The sequence below is a fragment of the Oryx dammah genome, unplaced genomic scaffold (assembly GCF_014754425.2).
Source record: "Oryx dammah isolate SB20612 unplaced genomic scaffold, SCBI_Odam_1.1 HiC_scaffold_13, whole genome shotgun sequence".
Classification (NCBI taxonomy): Eukaryota; Metazoa; Chordata; class Mammalia; order Artiodactyla; family Bovidae; genus Oryx; species Oryx dammah.
This window is the reverse complement of record NW_024070197.1, coordinates 28,531,685-28,553,074: the sequence shown is the minus strand read 5'-3', so window position 1 is coordinate 28,553,074 and position 21,390 is coordinate 28,531,685. Positions and strand designations below refer to the sequence as shown.

Here is a 21,390-nt window from a genome sequence, read left to right as displayed (position 1 = left end):
CCAGATGGCTATAACAATATGTAAGAACCTCTGAGTCTGTCTCTTCAATATTTTCCTTGCCTCTTTTAAGAGGCTTTTATATTATACTAATTTTTTTAAGAACTGATGCAGTGAAAATGAAAAGGTTTTAAAAATGTTACCCGTTAAACTGCCAGCTATGAGATAGTAAATACTGAAACTGTATTGGAACCGTCTTTTACTGACAAATAAGGAAGCATAGAGCTAGCAGAAGCAATGCCATTCGTAAAGCAGTGGGAAAGCTCTGGGTTCTGCTTGACTGGCGGTCAAGGGCAGGACCTGGTTCCTGTAGTGGGCATACCATCAAAGAATCCAGATCTCCCGCTTCATGTTTGAAGGGAGCCACTATTGTGAATTGTCTGTGAGATTTGCCTCAAGCCTTTGATCTCTGAGCTTTTGGAAGGCAGAGTTATGTTTCATTATCAGATTCTGCTTATATACATATACCTCTTCTCTTCTAATATGTAAAGATTTTTCTGTTACATATTTTTTCCAGCTTCAACATAAACTAGATTCTGCAGCCCTGCTTTTTTACCCCTCTTATTCAAAAACTTACTTTTAAAAAAAGCTTTATTGAGATATACTTCATCCTAACAATTCAACAGTTTACAGTGCACAAATCAAAATTTTTTGTATGTTCACAAGGGTATACAACCATCACCACCACAGTCAATTTTGGAACATTTCACTACCCCTTGGAAAACCTATAGCCATTACCAGTCATACAGTCACTAACCTACTCTCTCTCTTTGAGGATTTTCTTATTGTGGATATTTCCTATAAATGAAGTCATACAACATGTGCCTTTTTTTTGAACTGGCTTTTTTTTTTTGGCTTTTTATTATTTTATTATTTGAGTATAATGTTGTGTTAGTTTCTGCTGTACAACAAAGTGAATCAGCTATGTGCATGTGAATCTGACTTATTTATGTCTTTTTAATTGTGTTGCCAGAGTTCTTTATATCTTTCCCTGGTGGCTCAGATGGTAAAGACTCTGCCTGCAGTGCAGGAGACCTGGATTTGATCCTTGGGGTCAAGAAGATCCCCTAGAAGAGGGCATGGCAACCCACTCCAGTATTCTTGGCTGGGAAACCCCATGGACAGAGAGGAGTCTGGTCCGTGAGGTCGCAGAGTCGGACATGACTGAAAAACACACACACACACACGCACACACAGACACACACCCATCCTACATTGAGAGTGAAGGAGGTATTAGCACTTCTGAGCTGATAAGGCCCCACCATACAGTGATTGTGTTAATGACCTGATTCATCTGTGACTATCATAGAAAGACTTTCTCTTGCTAAAGAATGTAAAAGTTTTCAATCATTCCATGCATCTTAATATTTTATTTACTACCTTTATTATGTAGAGAAATCCCTTACTATTTGAATCATTGTTCATTTGAGGGGAAAAAAAAGTTGATTCCTAAAAGAGTATCATATCCTTTGTCTGACTGTGACTTTACAACCAGTTAACAGAGTAAGAGTACACTGAAGGCATTGCAGTTCACTTCAGTTCAGTTCAGTCACTCAGTCGTGTCCGACTCTTTGTGACCCCATGAACCGCAGTGCCGCCAGGCCTCCCTGTCCATCACCAACTCCCATATTTCATTCAAACCCATGTCTGTTCAGTCGGTAATGCCATCCAGCAGTCTCATCCTCTGTTGTAGAAGTGATCTATCTGGAGATAAATTCAGTTCCCTTCAGTCACTCAGTCGTGTCTGACATTTTGTGACTCCATGAACTGCGGCATGCCAGGCCTCCCCGTCCATCACCAACTCCCGGAGTTTACCCAGACTCATGTCCATTGAGTTGGTGATGCCATCTAACCATCTCATCCTCTGTCATCCCCTTCTCCTCCTGCCCTCAATCTTATCCCAGCATCAGGGTCTTTTCAGATGAGTCAGCTCTTCGTATCAGGTGGCCAAAATATTGGAGTTTCAGCTTCAACATCAGTCCTTCCAATGAACACCCAGGACTGATCTCCTTTAGGATGGACTGGTTGGATCTCCTTGCAGTCCAAGGGACTCTCAAGAGTCTTCTTCAACACCACAGTTCAAAAGCATCCATTCTTCGGCACTCAGCTTTCTTTATAGTCCAACTCTCACATCCATACATGACTACTGGAAAAACGATAGCCTTGACTAGACAGACTTTGTTGACAAAGTAATGTCTCTGCTTTTGAATATGCTATCTAGGTTGGTCATAACTTTCCTTCCAAGGAGTAAGGGTCTTTTAATTTCATGGCTGCAGTCACCATCTGCAGTGATTTTGGAGCCCAGAAAAATAAAGTCAGCCATTGTTTCCACTGTTTCCCCATCTATTTGCCATGAAGTGATGGGACGGGATGCCATGATGTTAGTTTTCTGAATGTTGAGCTTCTTTAAGCCAACTTTTTCACTCTCCTCTTTCACTGTCATCAAGAGGCTTTTTAGCTCCTCTTCACTTTCTGCCTTAAGGGTGGTGTCATCTGCATATCTGAGGTTACTATTTCTCCTGGCAGTCTTGATTCCAGCTTGTGCTTCCTCCAGCCCAGCGTTTCTCATGATGTACTCTGCCTATAAGTTATTACAGTGCAAACCTCACTCTCCATCATAGAACAAAAGCTTTTGTTCTTTGTGAACACACATATACAATCAGATTCTCCAAACTCAGTCTCCAGTTAAACCATTCCTTTCCTCAAAAAAGCATTATCAGTCGTTTCAACAAATGGTACTGGAGCAACTGGACGTGTATATGCAAAATTTCCTTCACCCTTAAATCTCTTCCCTGGTGACTCAGCTGGTAAAGAATTCGCCTGCAATGTGGGAGACCTGGGTTCCATCCCTGGATTGGGAAGATCCCTTGGAGAAAAGAGCTACCCACTCCAATATTCTGGCCTGGAGAATTCTGTGGGGTGTATAGTCCATGGTGTCGCAAAGAGTCAGACACAACTGAGCGACTTTCACTTTCACTAAATCTCTTGTGCCCTGCAGAGTTCCTTGTGTGTAGTAGAACACGTTAAATGTTTTCATTGAATTGGGTAGATGGAAGGGCTGGAGTATGGAGATTAATTTTTACATAATTCAGGGATCTGTGAATTCTTTAAAAGAATTGTTTAAATGCTGTGTTTTCATTTTAATGATAATTCTGAATCACCTGGATACACATTATAATCAAGTTGCACTGCGTAATTTCAGTACCCATGTCTGTGTTTGACAAACATTGATCTAAAACATTACTCAGAATGTATGTAAACTTCTGATTACAGAGGAGTGCTGGCTGTACGTGATCATTCATTCTTTGGAAAATATTGCTTTTACCCAGCAGCACCTTCACTAGCAGGATATGGTATTTCTTAGTTACTTCCTGTTGGTAGATAGAAGAGAGTAGTTAGGAATGATTTTATCTGTACTCACTTCTATGTCTCAAAAAAAAGGGGGGGGTGAGGGAGAGAGAAAGAGAGAGAGAGAGGCAGGCAAGAAGGAAGGAATAGAGGCCCTCTAGACCTTTCCAGGTGACGCAGTGGTAAAGAATATACCTTCCAGTGTAGGAGACTTAGGAGATACAGGCTCGATCCCTGGTTTAAGAAGATCTCTTGGAGTAGGAAATGGTATTCAGTATTCTGAAAGGCTTCAGTATTCTTGGCTGGATAATCCCATGGACAGAGGAGCCTGGCAGGCTATAGTCCATGGGGTCACAAAGAGTCAGACACGACTGAGCACAGATATTAATAATAGAGTTTTGAAAGGATGTTGTAAAGATTTGACCAGGGATGAGATCTTCTTTCTCACTTAATTCTTCTTGATATCACTTTTATGACATGTTTCAGTGAACTAGGAGACTAGGTGAGCCCTTGAAATCAGCAGACCCCCCAACTACAGAAGTTCGCTCTGTCAGTTCAGATCTGATGGTGCTCTTTCACTGTGTAAGTGTCTCTTGTTGCAGATGGTCATCTCAGATCCTTTATGAGAGAAGGGAGGATCTGATAGGCATAAATGAATCCATCAATCTAGACTTTAAAGTACCATTGCAAAACTTGATTAAAAAAAAACAACTTCTGAATCCTAATTTGTTGAAGGAATCTTTTCATATAGATGATAATTGATACACACAAGTCAAAGACAGGTGAAAATTCTTTCAACTCTCTCTTTTCACTATGCACTTGATTTTTCACCTTCCAGAGAAACTCATTTTTTAATCGTTTGTTCAAACAAATCTAGATCCTTCATTTACTCCCATGAACACACAGCTGTTTGCTTTAAAATAAGGTTGATTATTGCTGACTTCCTGAGAAGAATACAGAGATGCAAATAGCCATGTGTTATCATTGTCATTGCACAAAGTAAAATCCATTAGAGCTGAACTAGGATAAACTCAACTAAAATCAACTTGAGAAAGTTTCTAAAAGTTGGTCTTGAGTTTGCTGCTGCTGCTACTGCTGCTAAGTCACTTTAGTCGTGTCCGACTTTGTGCGACCCCTTAGATGGAAGCCCACAAGGCTCCCCTGTCCCTCGCATTCTCCAGGCAAGAACACTGGATTGGGTTGTGATTTCCTTCTCCAATGCAGGAAAGTGAAAAGTGAAAGGGAAGACGTTCAGTTGTGTCTGACTCTTCGCGACCCCGTGGACTGTAGCCTGTCAGGCTCCTCCGTCCATGGGATTTTCCAGGCAAGAGTGCTGGAGTGGGTTGCCATTGCCTTCTAGAGTTACACTATTACAGTCATTGATCATATTTCAAACTATACATTTGATCAACTGCTTCAAGTCTAGTCATCATTTCCGTTGAAGGCTCAGTCATATATTTGGTGATACAAGAAATAATAATTTGTGAAACAAGCAAAATACAAATGGTATAGTTAATAACATTAGTAGAATTAAAAGTAAATATTTTAGCCATGAGCCTCCCACACCAGTTTTTTTTTTTTAAAGATTGTCAAGACTAGGGAATGGGTCACTTAGAGCAGAAATCTGATTTTTCATGTGGTTAAAATGTGTTACATTAAAGGGTTTATCAGATACAAAAATACAGCATTCAGTTTGAATTATAGCACACATATCTCCCTGAGATGCTGTAAGGTGTCAGGGATCTTGCAGTTGTGTAGCACTGCCTTTCTCATCATAGAGATCTCAGAATTCAATAGGCTAATAGCCTGGTTCCTGTCATTTAAAGCTTATGAAAGTTGTCAAGGCCTAGATATGGTCAATTATATCCTCCAACCCCATTGAAGGCACACACACACACACAAGCTGCTAAATGGTCATACCAGTAGATACAGATCTTTGACCCATTGGGATCATACCAATGGTAGATTGGTTGGGGTTACCTGTAATTTGTTAACATATATGACCTTAAATTCATGGGAATCCCAGGCTATACCTTTGTATCATCCCTGTAGATGTCAAGGCCACAAATCCACTGAGTTCCATACCAATCACTCTCTCTAAGGGTAATAACAGGCATAGTTCATAAAGCACCCAGCCTTGTCTCATAATTACCAGGTTGATCATTTTTAGTATGATTTAACCATTCCCAACATAGAGGAGCCTTTAAACTTAAATGACCATAGCCTGGTGTTAACCGTGTACATCCTCCCCATAATTGTAGGAGTTTTCCTTTTAATAAATGAGAAGTTGATTTTTTATTGATACTTAGCTCATCACTCCGATTGAGTTTAAATGACCCTAAGAGAAAACTTAAATCTATGGCCAGCCTCAGAGCAGGTATTTTTAATTGGCCAGGTGAGAGGATCCCATCTAGAATTATTATGAATAGATAGAACAGGAACTGAACACTCATCTAAAATTTCCTAGGGGATATCCAATCAGAGCCCTAAAGAACAGAAATCCACCAAGGTAACCCAGAAGTAATAGGCACAGGTAATTGGCCACAACCCACCAATTGGATTGAGTTTTAAAGTTTACTGTGTTCATTTCCCTGAAGCTTTTGCTAAATGCCTAAGGAAAAGATGGTGGTCTCTCCAACTTCAGTTCCATGGGTATATCTTAGTCTAAATAGTGTAGTCTATGGCAAATACTTTCTGAAAATGGGGATTAGGCAGTTCAGAAATCAATACTATTTTTTGTAAAAGCCATACAGTATGCATACTTTGAAGGAGATAGCAGGATGGTAACAAATACTTGCCCTTGTCAGGTGGCAAGTGTATGCCACCTTTTCTAACAAAAGGTGAATTAGGATCTTAGAACATTGTGGTTCAGGTAAGTTCAAACTGAAGAAATACAAACATCTTATCTGGATAAAGAAGAGCAGAAAAAGAAGCCAAAAATATATATTAACCAACACCCTCCCAGATGGGATAATTGAGATTTTGTTGCTTAATCAGAAACTAGGGAATAGCAGTGAATGTCCCAGAGCCTGAGGTTTTAGTTTATAATGAAATGGGTGGTTAGTCAGTAGTTGTGAAATACACTCAGCATGTAACCCCTTTACATGAGCTTCTACTGTAAATAGTTACTTACTTTTCTTTATTTAATAAGTTGGCAGATGTATAAAGATGACTCTGGTAAAGCTGTATATTGGGTTGGCCAAAAGGTTTAATCAGATTTATGGAATTGTGGACACAGCGGAGGAACGAGAGTGTGGGAGGAATTGGGAGAGTAGCATTGACATATATACAGTATCGTGTGTGAAAGAGCTTCTGTACAACACAGGGGGGTGCAGCCTGGCTCTCTGTGATGACCTAGAGGGATGGGATGAGGGGGAGAGGAGCGATGCTCAAGAAGGAGGGGATAAATATATATTCTGACTAATTCACATTGTTATATGGCAGAAACCAACACAACACAGTAAAGCAACTTTCAAAAAAAGATGTTATGGAAAAAAGCCCAAATGAACCATTTGGTCAACCCAGAATATATATACATTGATATTTTGAGTCATGCTGTATACTAGACTATTGTCCCAATTAAAATTGTAATTAGAAGAAAGAAAATTATTGGGCTTATTTTTTTCTTTTATATGTTATAAAATTGACATCTGAATCCTTTTAAAAACACCCACTGTGTTAACTTTCTTTGTTTTGGCAAATCTAACTTTTTTGACTTTGTGTTGATAGACATAGAACTGATATAGAAGACCTCTTCACTATTAAATTTACATATGTCAAATCAGTTAGAGTATTTTTGGCTACAGGTAACAAATTCTCAACTGGCTTAAACAATAAGGAATAAATCATTACACATGAGAAAAAGCCCTGAATTGGTTAATTCTTTGCCTCCATTACATCATTCAAGACCCCAAATCTCTTCATCTTTCTACTCTGCCAACTTCATCTCCTAGTCCCTCATAGTTTCCATTGGCTGCAGCAACTCTGAGGTGTTAACGTTCTTAAAATCATTTGTTGTTGTTTAGTCGCTAAGTCATGTCTGACTCTGCAACCCCATGGACTGTAGCCAGCCAGGCTACACATTAACTAGAGGCAAAGTATTTTCTTAGGGTCTTCCATCAGATTTTCCTTCACATCTCTTTGTTCACACTGGATCACATGCCCAGAGCAATTAAGACAAGAGGATATGTCCACCATGATTCATTTAGAGCAATAAAGACCTTAGCCTGAATCAGGTAAGTGGTGGCTGGACAGGGAGAAGATGCATGTTTGAGCAAAATTAGAGTGGTTTTACAAGGAAGAATGGGAAAATGCCAGTGAGACGTACATGAGAAAATTTGACACATAGAGATCCCTTAAGCTAAAATTAAGAACCCTTTTTGTAGGATCTTTGAATTCTGTGCTGGTGTCGCATGTAGCCCCGGAAGCTGTATTCTCTGTTCACATGCATTCGTTTTGTTCTGCATAGAAACCTGGTCAGGACTAACTGGCTACTGGGATCCAGTACAATCTTAAGAAACCAACCACACAGCACAATAGGAGCAAGGGAGAGCGAAGTCCGTCAGAGGTTAACACAGCCTTCAGGAAATGGGGGCAGAGCTGTAAATCCCCAAAGAAGACCAGGTCTGAGCAAGGTGTGACACGTCCTGGCTGTGTATATGAGGTCTAAGGGAGGTCAGGTTGTGGAAGACATGACGGTGTGGCACTTGGAGAAATGCAGAGTGGGTGCAGGGAGTGTTCCAGCTCGCCCAGCCCAGTACCTGGAAAACGAGGCAGCAGGTGGGCCCAGAGCCAGCTGACTGGATTTATTGTGGGCTCTCAAGATTCCGGGTCTCCACTAGCTCCTCTGGGTTCTTAGGTATGCTTGGGAGTGGGGTTGGTGGAGCATGCAGTTAAATGGATCTTCATTTGGAAAGTTGTAATGAAGCTCAGGCAAGGCAGGAATTTATATAAACGGAATGTTAAATTTTGATTTTGTTAATGTAATGGTACACCCTTAACTTTAATGGTGAGAAAGTGTAGGAAGCAGCCATATGATTTTTACATTGAATATAAAACTTCTGTTGTCCGTTCTGTTCTTCAGTTTCCCCCAGGTCTTTACGTGACTTTTTCCTTCAGCTCTTCTCTGATACCTTTTCCCTGAGCCCTTACCCCTGACTCTTAACTGCTCCCCCTTCCTTATTTTTCTTCATAGCTCTTATTGCTGCTGGGTAGTTTATTTACTATTTATTGTCTTTCTCCTCCAGTAGAAGTAGGCTTCATAAAGATGGGAACTTTGCTTTCTTGTTCATGCTATATATTATCTCCAGTGCTGAGATCATACTTGGAACGTTTTAGGCACTCAATTAAGATTTGCTGAATGAATGAGTGAGATACCTCTTGGTATTCTTCCTAAAGAAGGAAATAGATGTACCTTCTTTTATTGACTAATGGGAACTATGTTTTCTGTTTCCTTTTTTGCCTTAGCTATTAGAATTGCTAAACTAAATTTGGGGTTCGTTTGCAATAACCATTCTTAGCATGGAATATTGGTACTTCCTCACTATAGAGCTTTTAAAACAATACTCATTTCAGTTTCAGTATTATTTACTGAAAGTTGCCTCACATCCCATAGGGAAGTAAATGAGGGTTGAAGAATAATAAATGAACTGCTTGACTGACTGAAGGGTGACAGGGAGAAGTCAAAAATGAACACCAAGCTTTTGAGTCTGGATGAATAAGAATACAGGAGCTGTTGTTAATGGAAATTGGAACCAGATCAATACATTACTCATAAAAGTATCTTTCTCTGTCACCATTTTGGGGACATCTCACTCCAGTGTTGTTGCTTGGTCAGTATTTTTCCTTTTCCTCAGTATGCTTTGAGTACCATGAGAGGAGGGACTCTACCGACAAATAGTACCTTTTCTTTACCACTTATTTTTTAATCCATTTTTAAATTGAAATGTAACTAATTTATAGCACTGTGTTAGTTTTCCACTTATTATTTTTTTAATTGAGGGATATAGTTGCTTTACAGTTTACCTCATTTTTAACTTTAAATCCCTACATTAATAAATAATAACTGGTTTGTCATCTGCTCTTACCTTTTTAACCTGCAATTTCCCCTCCTTATGGATTCCAGACTTCTGTCATTTCTCGGTGACTTCCTTCCAGCAGAGACCTTCATTCCTTTAACCACAGCAGCCTCCCACTCCAGGGCTCATGAATAGATACTTTTTCTTCCCTTCCTGCTCTCCTGAAACTCATTCCCCTGATGGCTAAGCCAAAGGTGACTCATCACCTCATAGACTTCCAACTGGAGGGGGCCAGAGAGACCGTCTCGTCTAATTGACTCATCTCCAGTTGGTCTGAGGAGGTGAAGGGATTTGCCCTAAGTCACACTGCTAGTTGGCTTCAGGGAAGAAATTAGAACACAGAGGGACTCCTCCAGCAGTCCAGTGGTTAAGACTCCATGTTTCTACTGCAAGGAGGTACCTATTCAATCCCTGGTTGGATGAACCAAGATCCTGCATGCTGAGCGGTGCTGTGAAAAAATTAAAATTAAGCAAAATTAGAAAGTAGAGCTCTTAACTCTAGATGCACATCTCACTGCAGGACAAGAAAGCTCCTTTCTGACTCCAGGAAAGGACGGTGTTATACCAAAAGTAGAGAAATATGTTTTTCTTTTAGTTGGAAATAACTTAAATGCACTGTATCATAGGAGTTAAGTGTAAGACTACTTACATTTGATCTTGGTTGTTTTAGACAAGTTATCTAACCTTTCTATTTCAATATATCCTTTTTCTCTTCTTTCTATGCATTTGTATACTTAATATACATATTTAAATCTGTAGATGTGGTTTGTTAATATTGAGAGAAGTTATGTGTGTGCATTTTTATGTACATACATGGAATGATACTGGTTCTATTAGTTTCTTTCACTTCACATTGTCTTAAGAAAATATTTCTTTAGTAGTTTTTCTCTTTTTTTTTTGGCCAAGAGGCCTGTGGAATGAAACTCAAGCCCCCTGCAGTGGAAGCACAGAGTCTTAACCACTGGATCAGCAGGACAGTCCCAGGGATACCTTTCCAATTCTGTCTTGTTCCTTTTAATGACCATGTAGTATTCCACAATATGTATAGTAATTTAACCACTTTCACACTAATTCATTTTAATTTATATTTTCTCATTTTTCACTATTACAGCTCTACAGAGAAGCCTTTATGCAAATTCTTGTGCATAACGTGTGACTGCATTCACTAGGCCTGGTATTCAGAAATGCAAGTGCTAGGTCTGAATAGGCAGAGTCCCCTCTTTCCTGTTCTGAAAACAGGGTATGACTAAGTCATCACTGGTTCAATTTCTGCATTTTATGTTGATTTTAACTGGGCAGGGAGGTGAGTCTCATGCTGAATGTATTATATTAGGAACTGGGAGCATTTTAGAGAAATTACCCCTCATCTTTTTCTTACATTGTAAGGAAAGTACATTGTGTTCCTGACTTTGAGGGAAAGCAAAAAATAAACTTTCTCTTCTTCCCCCTTCCAAGTGACTAAAATTAGTGAAATTATACTAAGCAACCTCTGCTTGACTCTATGACGGCATTAACCACACAGGACTATAATTGTTGGTACTTATCTGTTTATACCCACCCCCTAAACTTTGGGCTTTTTAAAGGGTAAAGATTATGTTTTATCAATTTTGTATCCCTCAAACATGAGCATAATACCAGTGCATAATTATATTTAGTTGAAGAAATGAGTGAATTCAAGTCAACATTGGCATTTGTTGAGTATCTAGGATGTGCAAAGATTACTAAGAACTGATAACAACAGAGATGAAGCAGTCAAAGTTCTTCCTCAAGGAATTTAGAGTCTAATGTGAGAAATAGATATAGGCTGAAAACATCTAGGAATCAAGGTGTTAGTAACAAATGTGATTTAAACCAAAGTATTGTGGGGCTTCCAAGGAGGACTAATTAAGGCTAAGAGAATATTAAGGAAGGTTTTCACAAAGGAGGTAGAATTTGAGGCATTTGAGCTGGGCCTGGAGCTTCCCTGATGGCTCAGCTGGTAGAGAGTCCGCATTACTCTTTGGGCTTCCCTGGTGGCTCAGACAGACGGTAAAGAATCTGCCCGCAATGCGGGAAACCTGGGTTCAATCCTTGGGTTGGGAAGATCCCCTGGAGAAGGGAATGGCTACCTAGTCCAGTATTGTTGCCTGGAGAATTCCATGGACAGAGGAGCTTGGTGGGCTACAGTCCATGAGATCGCAAAGAGTCAGACATGACTGAGCGACTAAGCATAGGACAGCACAGAGCTGGGCCTGATAGAGCAGGTTGTTGATTTTTCTATGTAATTATCATTTTGGTGACTTTAAACATATGTTTCAGAAACCTTTGTCACTGTTTAGATGTCATATAACCTTAGGGCTACAAGTAGGCTGGAAGTGAAGTGTTACACTTGGGTTCTGGAACTAGGGCCTCAGAGCCAAGATCAAGCCAAAACAGCTTTAGTTCTCAGCATGTCCATGGAGGAAGAAGTTGTTTCTGTTTTGTTTTTAAAGTCAATTCAGAGTGCTTTAGCATTCTATTTCTCCTCTCTTTAAAAATGAAACACAATTTTTTCTTCCTTTGTTTTGGCTGCATGGCATGTGGGATCTTAGCTCCCTGAGTAGGGATCGAACTCATACCTCCTGCATTGGAACCGCAGAGTCTCAACCACTGGACTGCCAGGGAAGTCCCCCCAAACTTTTCTTGATCCTACTTCTTTGACCAGCTATCACCCCATTTCTTTGATCTGTTTTGCAGAAAAACTCCTTAAATGATCTACTTTTTCTCTTTTTCTGTCTTAAACCCACTTCTGTCATGTGCTCACCCCTACCAGCCCATCAGAACTGTTCTTGTCAAGGTCAACAGTGACCTCATTGTTGCTCAATCTCATCGTCAGTTTTTAGTCTTCTTTTACCTAACTTAGCAGCATTTAATGCAGACCATTCTTCCCTCTCTGATAGACTTTCTTCTCTTAATTTCTAGGATACCATGCTAATTTTCTTCCTACGTGGCTGGTTATTTCTTTTCAGTCTCCTTTACTGGTTCTTCCCTTCCCAGACTCATCCCAGACTTAAGATTGAAGGAAGCATACAGATTTGGTCCTTGGTCTACTTGCCTTCCTTACCTAAACTCACTTCCTTGATTATATATCTAGTTTCAAGGTTTTAAGTATCATCTACATTCCCTTGGCTCAAAAATGCGTATCTTCAACCCAGACTTCTCTTTTCTGAACACTTTGTATATCTTCTACTTGCTCAACATATGAAAACTGAATTCTGACTTTTCCTTCTGCCCCAAACTTGATTTCCTTGGAGCCTTTCCCATCTTAGTTGGTAGTAACTTCATCCTACCACGCAAAAGCAAAAATCCTAGGAGTCATCACTGGAGTCAACCGAAAGTCATGTTGGTACAATCTTTAGAAAATATGCAGAATCTTTCTCACCCCCTCTACTCAAGTTACCATTCTCTGTCAAGCAGCTTCCTGATTTGTACCTAGTTTCCACAAGACATACACACTCACATACACTAGGGTGTGTTCTTAGCACTGCAGCCAGAGTGATATTTTTGTACTTTTTTGCTTAAAATCCTCCAAAGGCCTCTCATTTTACTCTGAAAAAGTCCAAGTCCTTACAGAGGTCTATAAAGCCTTGCAAGATCTGCACCACCACCCGCCCTTGCCATCTCCCCTCTAGCCTCCTCTTGGGCTTTCTCTTTTTAAAAAAATTATTTAATTTATTTATTTGGCTGGTTGCAGCATGCAAAATCTAGTTTCCTGATCAGGCCCCTTTCATTAGGAGCACACAGTCTTAGCCAGGATTTCCAGGGAAGTCCCATCTTGGGCCTTCTTGATGCTCCTCCACACGGTTTTTACACTGGTTGTTCCCTCTTCCTGATGTGCTCCTTCCCACCATATGCAAATGGGGACAGCCTCACCTTCTAGCCTTTGACTAAATGTCTCAACCATCTCAACGAAGAAGTCTGGGACTTTCCTGGTGGTCCAGTGATTAAGACTTTGTGCTTCTACCACGGGAGGCAGAGGTTCAATCCTTGCTTGGGGAACTAAGATCCTGTGTACCAAAAAACAGTAATAATAAAATAAAAACAAATCTGCCACCATCCTCATTCCTTCTGATATATTTACTCTGCTTTTCTCCTGCTGCCCCTCATGGCATTTATTATCTTCTAACCTACTGTATAGTTTACTGCAATGGAAACTCCAAGAGGGCAAGGCTCTTTGTTTCTTTTGTTCACAGGTGTATCCCAGGTATTAGCAACTGTGCTTAGCACATAGTAGGTCTCTCAATAAATAAATCATTGAGCTTTCCTTGACAAGGATCCAAAATGCCTTGATTGTCTTTCACTCACTTTGCTTGAGTAGGTAGGGTGATAGTGTAGGAAAAGTACTAGACTGATGACTGGGGTCTAGCCTAGGACCAAACTTGCTATTTGTGTGACTGAGAGTTGTATTGAATTTGTGAAAGTTTATTAAGCTATATACTTATGATATATACATTTTTCTTTCATATATATATATATAAATTGCTTTTTCACAAAATAATTCATCATACATGTTTTCCCTAACATTATTCTTCCAGATATGATTTTTTAATGGTTATATAAGTAATTTGAAAAAGATAAAACACCATGCACTGTTCAATGGTGATATATGATTCCTTCTTTAAGGAAGAATCAATATAGTGAAAATGAGTATACTACCCAAAGCAATTTACAAATTCAATGCAATCCCTATCAAGCTTCCAGCGATATTTTTCACAGAACTAGAACAAATAATTTCAAGATTTGTATGGAAATACAAAAAACCACGAATAGCCAAAGCAATCTTGAGAAAGAAGAATGGAACTGGGGGAATCAACCTGCCTGACTTCAGGCTCTACTACAAAGCCACAGTCATCAAGACAGTATGGTATTAGCACAAAGACAGAAATATAGATCAATGGAACAAAATAGAAAGCCCAGAGATAAATCCACACACATATGGACACCTTATCTTTGACAAAGGAGGCAAGAATATACAATGGAGTAAAGACAATCTCTTTAACAAGTGGTGCTGGGAAAACTGGTCAACCACTTGTAAAAGAATGAAACTAGATCACTTTCTAACACCGCACACAAAGATAAACTCAAAATGGATTAAAGATCTAAATGTAAGACCAGAAACTATAAAACTCCTAGAGGAGAACATAGGCAAAACATTCTCCAACATAAACCACAGCAGGATCCTCTATGATCCACCTCCCAGAATTCTGGAAATAAAAGAAGTTGAAAGTTTGTTTTAAAAGACTGTGATATCTTCCCTTTTGCTACAGGGGACATGGTCTCAAAGTACCGAGAACCTTTAATCCACACCTTCCTCAGAGGAGCAAGAGATCCGGATAGTGCTCACAGGGCCAGCAGCCTGTCCAACCTTGGAGAGCTGTGCCAGAGGCTGGACTTCATGCTGGGCTCCGTGGTTCATGAGGTATTGCAGATTGATTCCTTTCTCTATAGCTTGTTTTTACTTGGACCTATAATGTAGCTTGGCCCTGGTAGTTAGGAGACCTGTGTTTTTTTTCTAGATCCAGAAAGTCATTTAACCTCCCTCAGCCTTATTGATAGTCTCATATGTATGCTGAAAGTTGTATTAGTAAGAATTTTTTAATTGCAAGTGACAGGAAGTCATCTTAACCTCCTTTAAGCCATAAAAGGGGATATACTGTAAAGATTCCAAGGAAACAGAAGAAACTTTGAGGAAGGGCAAACAGAACGTTTCCCTAGATCTCTGGGCCATCTATGAGTGTCATCTCTGTTCACAGAAACATCTCAGGCAAATACATATTCTAATTGGCCCCCCTGGTCAGAGATATCCTGTGTTCGGGGAGACCGGGTCTTACTAGAAGAGACTAATTAAGTTCCATGTTTTGTTCACCACTTTATATCCACTGCCTAGTACATAGTAGGTAAAGGATAAATAAGCAGCAAAAAATAATAGCCATACAGATATCAGCACTGACTGCTCGCTTCCCCAGTGTTTAGAGTTTAAAAGACTGGTGTTAGAGTTTCAGATTTAGTAAAAAGTACATCACATTGTTGTCTTCTATGAATATCTTTCTTTAGCCTCTTAAATTTTATCTTTGCCTTTGTGTTTACTTAGTCATCAGTATATTAACATATATCTTGAACACCTACTATGTATTAGACATTCTGCTATTTGAGGATGATGGGCGAAAAGAAGACTAGTTAATATGTGACCAGGAGTCTTTTTACTACTAATAGGCTTCACCATCTTAAATCTTTTATGAAAGAAGATGGCTTATAAATTATAAATATGTAAATAGAATACAGTTTATATTACCTTTTTATTTATGAGAGACTAGATTTTTCATACGGAGCACATAACTTTACAAGAACAAAAACTTAGAAAATTTGTAGTACTGACTTCTTTCACATTACTCAGTGTCCTAGGACTGACCATGTTGAACATCAAATCTTAAGAAGTACCTACTGAGAAGGAATTTTCTTCAGTGTCTGGTTATGTCTTATCAACAGGTGGCAAAACACTCGTGGATGTTTACATACAGCTGAATTTATGGTACTTCCTGATTCCTCAGCTTATATGCTTTGTTGAATTGATTGTAAAGGCTCCTCTTATTGTTAAATTCCAACTTAGGATTTTTAGGAAGTTATACATCAGTTGTTTCCTTTAACTAACTCAAGAGGCATAGCCCTATGCCCAACTTTCTGTATTTGTTTGCTTGTTTATTTAATCGGATTATTTATGTTTATTTTTTGGCTCTGCTGGGTCTTTGTTGCTGCGTGTGGACTTTTCTCTAGTTGTGCCGAGCAGGGGCTACTCTCCAGTGGCAGTGTGCGGGCTTCTTGTTGCAGTGGCTTCGCTTGTGGAGCATGGCCTCTAGGTGCACAGGTTTCAGTAGTTGTGGCTCACGGGCTTAGTTGCCACACAGGATGTGGGATCTTCCCAGACCAGGGATCGAACTGACGTCCCCTGCATTGCCAGGTGGATTCTTAATTACTGGATCACCAGGGAAGCCCCTTTGTTTTTAATAACTTAAAAAATGGTTTTTACCAACTTAAAATCTTTCAGTGTGCTAATACACGGGAACCATTGGGCATTTGATTTTTACTTTTTTTAGATGGCACTTTGCACTCTCTTACTGTTTAGTCTATTAACTTGTAACAGTTAAGGACTTTGCAGGTCTCTTTTGTTATATCAGCTAAAGATTTCAGTCTGTTATGAATATTCTGGGTCCAGTATTGAAATGGCTCCCTTTTTTTCCCCTCCGTTTATTTGATCTGATCATGTGACTCAACCCAAACTGAACCGTAAACCATGAACTGAAAAAAAACTCCTGGACCATGATCTGAACCAAACCCAAATACTATTATTCCTAATAACAGAGATAGAGTTCACATACTGTACATAATTCACCTACTTAAAGAGTACAATTCAATGGTTTTTAGTATATTCAGAGTTGAGGGAGCATCCCCCAATTTTGCTGAACATAGCCATGAGCTGAATAGGTACTTCCCTGTAGCTCACACAGTAAAGAATCTGCCTGCAAAGCAGGAGAACCTAGTTTGATCACTGGGTTGGGAAGATCCTCTGGAACGGGGCATGGCAACCCATTCCATGGGGAATGGAGTATTCCCATTCTTGCCTGGAGAATCCCATGAACAGAGGAGCCCACAGGAGCCTGGTGGGCTACAGTCCATGGAGTTGCAAAGAGTCAGACATGACTGAACGACTAACAATACAATATATGACCTGAATAAAAATTTCATCCAGATCTTCAAGTGAATCAGTTTAGATTTGACCATATCCCATGCATTTTCTAAAACCAATGAACTCAAACTATGCTTGACATCATGATCTTCTCTGAACCCAGAAACTGAAACCCTTCATCTTTCCTTTCTTCTCTTAAGGAAACTATTACTTGCTGATGGCATATGATTTCCTGTTGAAAGTGTTAGAGAAATTTCTTGGTTTGGTTAATTAGAAAGATTGTGCCAAAGCATGTTTTGCAACATTTAAGAAGTGTCAAAAAAAAAAAAAAAAAAAGTGAGTTCTTTCTGGAGACCCACCTGACCTGTTGGAAGAGAACTAAATTTCCAAGCATACTTGGGGATGGGAATAAATGAGGCCCCACCCTACCACCCAGTTACCTGTGTGTTCACTTGGTCAGATGACTTAGATTCTGAGCTTGGTTTCCTGACCTAGAAAATGGGATTAAAATATCTATAATGCAGGATTGTTACAAGGATCTAGGGATAATGTATATGCCTAGATACAGTATACAGTGATTCATTCAACAATTGCTGTTGAGAGCCAAACAGCGTATATGCTAACAGCATTATGGATATGTATCATTCTTCGAAATAGACATTGACTCGCATCATCTTGGATGGTATGTTCTAGTGAGAAGAGACAGACAATAAATGATATACTTGTTAAGATATATAGTATGTTAGGGACTTCCCTGGTGGTCCAGTGGTTAAGAATCCACCTTTCAATGCAGGGGACGCAGTTTCAATCCCTGATCGGAGAACTAAGACCCCATGTGCTGCGGGGCAGCTGAGCCAGTGTGCCACAATGAAGAGCCCATGCACTGCAGCTAAGACCTGACACAGCCTAAGTAAATAAATAAGAGAGATTAAATTCGTTGCCAAGGTCATGCCAGGCTGGGATTTGAATGCAGGCAGTTGGTTCCTGAACCTGTGCTCTTAATGACTCCTCTGTATTGTCTCTCAATGAATGTTTTCATTTTGTTTATAAGATTGCTTTTTGCCCTTGAAAAAGAAGGAGAGTTGCCATATGAGAAAAGCTCCTGACAGGAAGGGTCATGCAGTTTTGTTTTAACAGCACTTGGCTTTTGGCAGTGAAACTTCAGAAGACAATGTATTCCCTCTGGTTTGAAAAACCAGGTGTTTCCATCCCACATAATTCCTGTCTCTTCTTTGTAGATGCTCCTTCTTATGTAGTACCCCACGCTTGCTGTGTCATCAGTGCCAAACCAGCTGCCTTGGTGGACTGCAAGTTTGAACATGATTGGATACCTGACAGTCTTAGTATTTCAGCCACTGAGTCCTCCTGTAGTCAGGCTACTCTTGTCCATTCACATCAAATAAGTGGGAGATTTGGCCTGGGTTTTTTTGTAGTTGTTCATTCATTTGTTTTTCGTTTGAAAAATACTTCCTGAGCACTTACTCTGTGCCAGTTATGAGACTGGAGCCAAGCCACATGCTTGGGATCCAGCTCTGAGCAGAACGGAGTTTCTGTCCTCATGAAGCTGACATTCTAAAGAGGACAGTTGGGTGACAAACAAGCAAGTGAACAAGCAAATATGTACTGTGTCAGATGGAGTACGTGCTAAGGAGATGGATATAAGCAGGCAAGGGCATGGAGGGCGTTTGGTATTGTAGGTGAATCTGTGAACCAGGATGAATAGGGAAAGCTTCAGTGATGAGTGACTGAAGCACACATGAAGGAGCAGGAGCAGAACCTGGCAGATACATGGGGAGAGGGCCTTCTGGGCTTTGACTGTTACTGTGAGTGAGATGGTAACCAGAGCAGAGGAATGAAATTATCTAACTTACTTTTTAAATTATTTATTTATTTTTGGCTGTGCTGAGTGTTCATTGCTGCATATGGACTTTATCTAGTTGCGGTAAGCAGGGGCTGTTCTCCGTTGCAGTGCACAGGCTTCTCATTGCAGTGACTTCAACTGGCTACAACTTCTCTTGTTGTAGCCAGAGGCTCTAGAGTGTGGCTCTGGCACACAGGCTTCAGTTGCCTTGTGGCATGTCGGATCTTCCCAGCCAGTGATTGAGCCAGCCTCCGCTTCATTGGCAGACAGATTTTTATCCGTTGGACCACCAGGGAAGTCCTGTCTAATTTATTTTAAAAGTTTATTGTGTCTTCTTCTACAACAGTGTTTTCACTGTCTCATGAAAGCTCTCGAAGTCTTTTGTAGTCTCAGAAATGCTTGACCTCAGCATGTACTATGTACTAGTGGAGGAGGAGCTTTAACTCTGGGGAAATGTGTCTTTGGCTGCAAACTGAAGGAATTCTTCTTCATGGGTGTTTGTCATGTGTCAGGAATATGAAAGGACACAAAGGACCCAATCTCTTCCCCCAAGGAAATCTCAGTAAACTGTGGCACACAGGAATAAATAGACAGTGGAACAGAGTGATATCCCATGACAAGCCCAAGGTCCTGAGGGAACACAGAGCTGTGACCCTCACGTAGGCCTGTTGGGGCAGCAAGGAAGTCACATGATCAAGCGTGAGGCAGGCAGAGGAAAGGGGAGGGGTAACCTGTTTTGATATGAAATTGAGCAAACCAGCCTCCATAGGCGCTTCTAACATGATCTGATCCAGGAATCAGAGATATGACTCTCAGGCTTCTGAACAAAGCTGTCCACCCTGTTGGGTAGTCCAGACTTGGGTACTGTCTGTGCCGTGACACTGCTTACAGGTAGAGAAGGAACATAAAAGGATATGAAAGGACCAGCCCTTTCACAGCCTCTACTGGGAATTCAGGTTTTTCCTCTCTGTTGATGTCAAGATTTAACCTGTCTGGAAACCATTATTATTTTTCCCCAATTTCTCTTTGTTCTTGTCAAGAACTGTGTTGCTTGAAACCAAATCTTGATAGTCTCTTTCATCTTTATCATTCTCCATGAAAAGTAAATATGATTTAAGCGAACTGCAGTGAGAGGCCCATCCTCAGAACAGCAGATAAGACATGCCCCAGGTGACAAGTGCAGGAGCAAGCCACTTGTAAGGTGGTGCCCAGAATTCCACAAACCCAGGCTTTGAAGGCTGATGCAGAGCTGTCACCTCTGATTCCACTGAATGATTAGATTCGATGACCAGATTTGTCACCGTCAGTGCTGTTTCCTCGATAACAGCTCGTGCGCTGAGATGAGGGCTCGTGTAGATGTCCTGGGAAACCTCAGGGAAGCGAATGGAGCCCCCACGGTTCTGTTTCTCATCAGGTTAAGTGAGCATGCAGAACACGTGGGAATTAGAGGCATCCTGCCTGGCTGTTAAAGTTTCTTTTTTTTTTCAATTGCAAGAGTATTTTTATTTATTTTTAATTAGAGAATAATTGCTTTACAATGTTGTGTTGGCTTCTGCCATACAACAACATGAATCAGCTATATGTACACATCTGTCTCTTCCCTCTTGAGCCTCCCTCCCACGTTCACCTCCATCCCATCCATCCCTCTTGGTCATCACAGAGCACCAGGTTGAGATCCCTGTACTGTACAGTAGCTTCCTGTTAGCTATTTTATATATGACAGTATATATATGTCAGTGCTACTGTCTCAATTTGTCCCACCTTAAAGTTTCTTAGTTGACAGAAAGACAAATGATTTAGTATTGAACAAGTTAGCAGACTGACTGGATTTTAACAGAAGAAGTTTTGGGAAAGGGGAGGAAGGTGCTGTTGGAAAATTGAATCATGCTTTCTTGATACCTGAACCCTGCTACCTCTCTTCTGAAATTTTCCAAAGTTTATTTTTGGCCCTCTTGCCACTTGTTTTATCTTTATTTATATAGTTCTGGTTATGCTTGGTGTGTGCCAGCTATTTGGGGAGTGATATTTTTCCATATTTCTGTTGGCTCCTATCAAGTGTCAAATTGGTTAAACTGACCTTTAGCATTTCCAAAGCAATCGTCGTTTTTCTCTCTGCATGGCTTTCAGAAGTGGAGATGATTTACATAGTTTAGCCAATTAAAAAAAAAAAGCCTTCCATAGTTTGGTTTATTAGAATAGGTGCACTGACCCTTAGGGCAGGTGACATGACGATACCATGGAATGGGTTTCTGCCTTTTGGGAAGACTTAGAAGAGAAATACTATCCCAATTCATAAATTAGTAAAGACCTTACATCATCTATCTGTTCTCCAAAGCTTTTAGGGTAGTGTAAGGCAGTGTTGAGTGTGTCCTTGGGGCTGGAGGTGAGAGTGACCAGCCATGAGAGTG

At 40.3% G+C, this 21,390-nt stretch overlaps 1 protein-coding gene across 2 annotated transcripts in view; it reads left to right on the top strand.

Annotated features, from left to right (window-relative positions):
* TANGO6 (transport and golgi organization 6 homolog) overlaps positions 1-21,390 on the top strand; it is a 177,277-nt gene that overhangs the window by 120,681 nt on the left and 35,206 nt on the right. For both annotated transcript variants that reach the window (XM_040253254.1, XM_040253255.1), the window contains exon 16: positions 14,708-14,859. In XM_040253254.1, the coding sequence (XP_040109188.1) occupies positions 14,708-14,859 (152 nt within the window). The remainder of the gene's footprint in view (positions 1-14,707; positions 14,860-21,390) is intronic.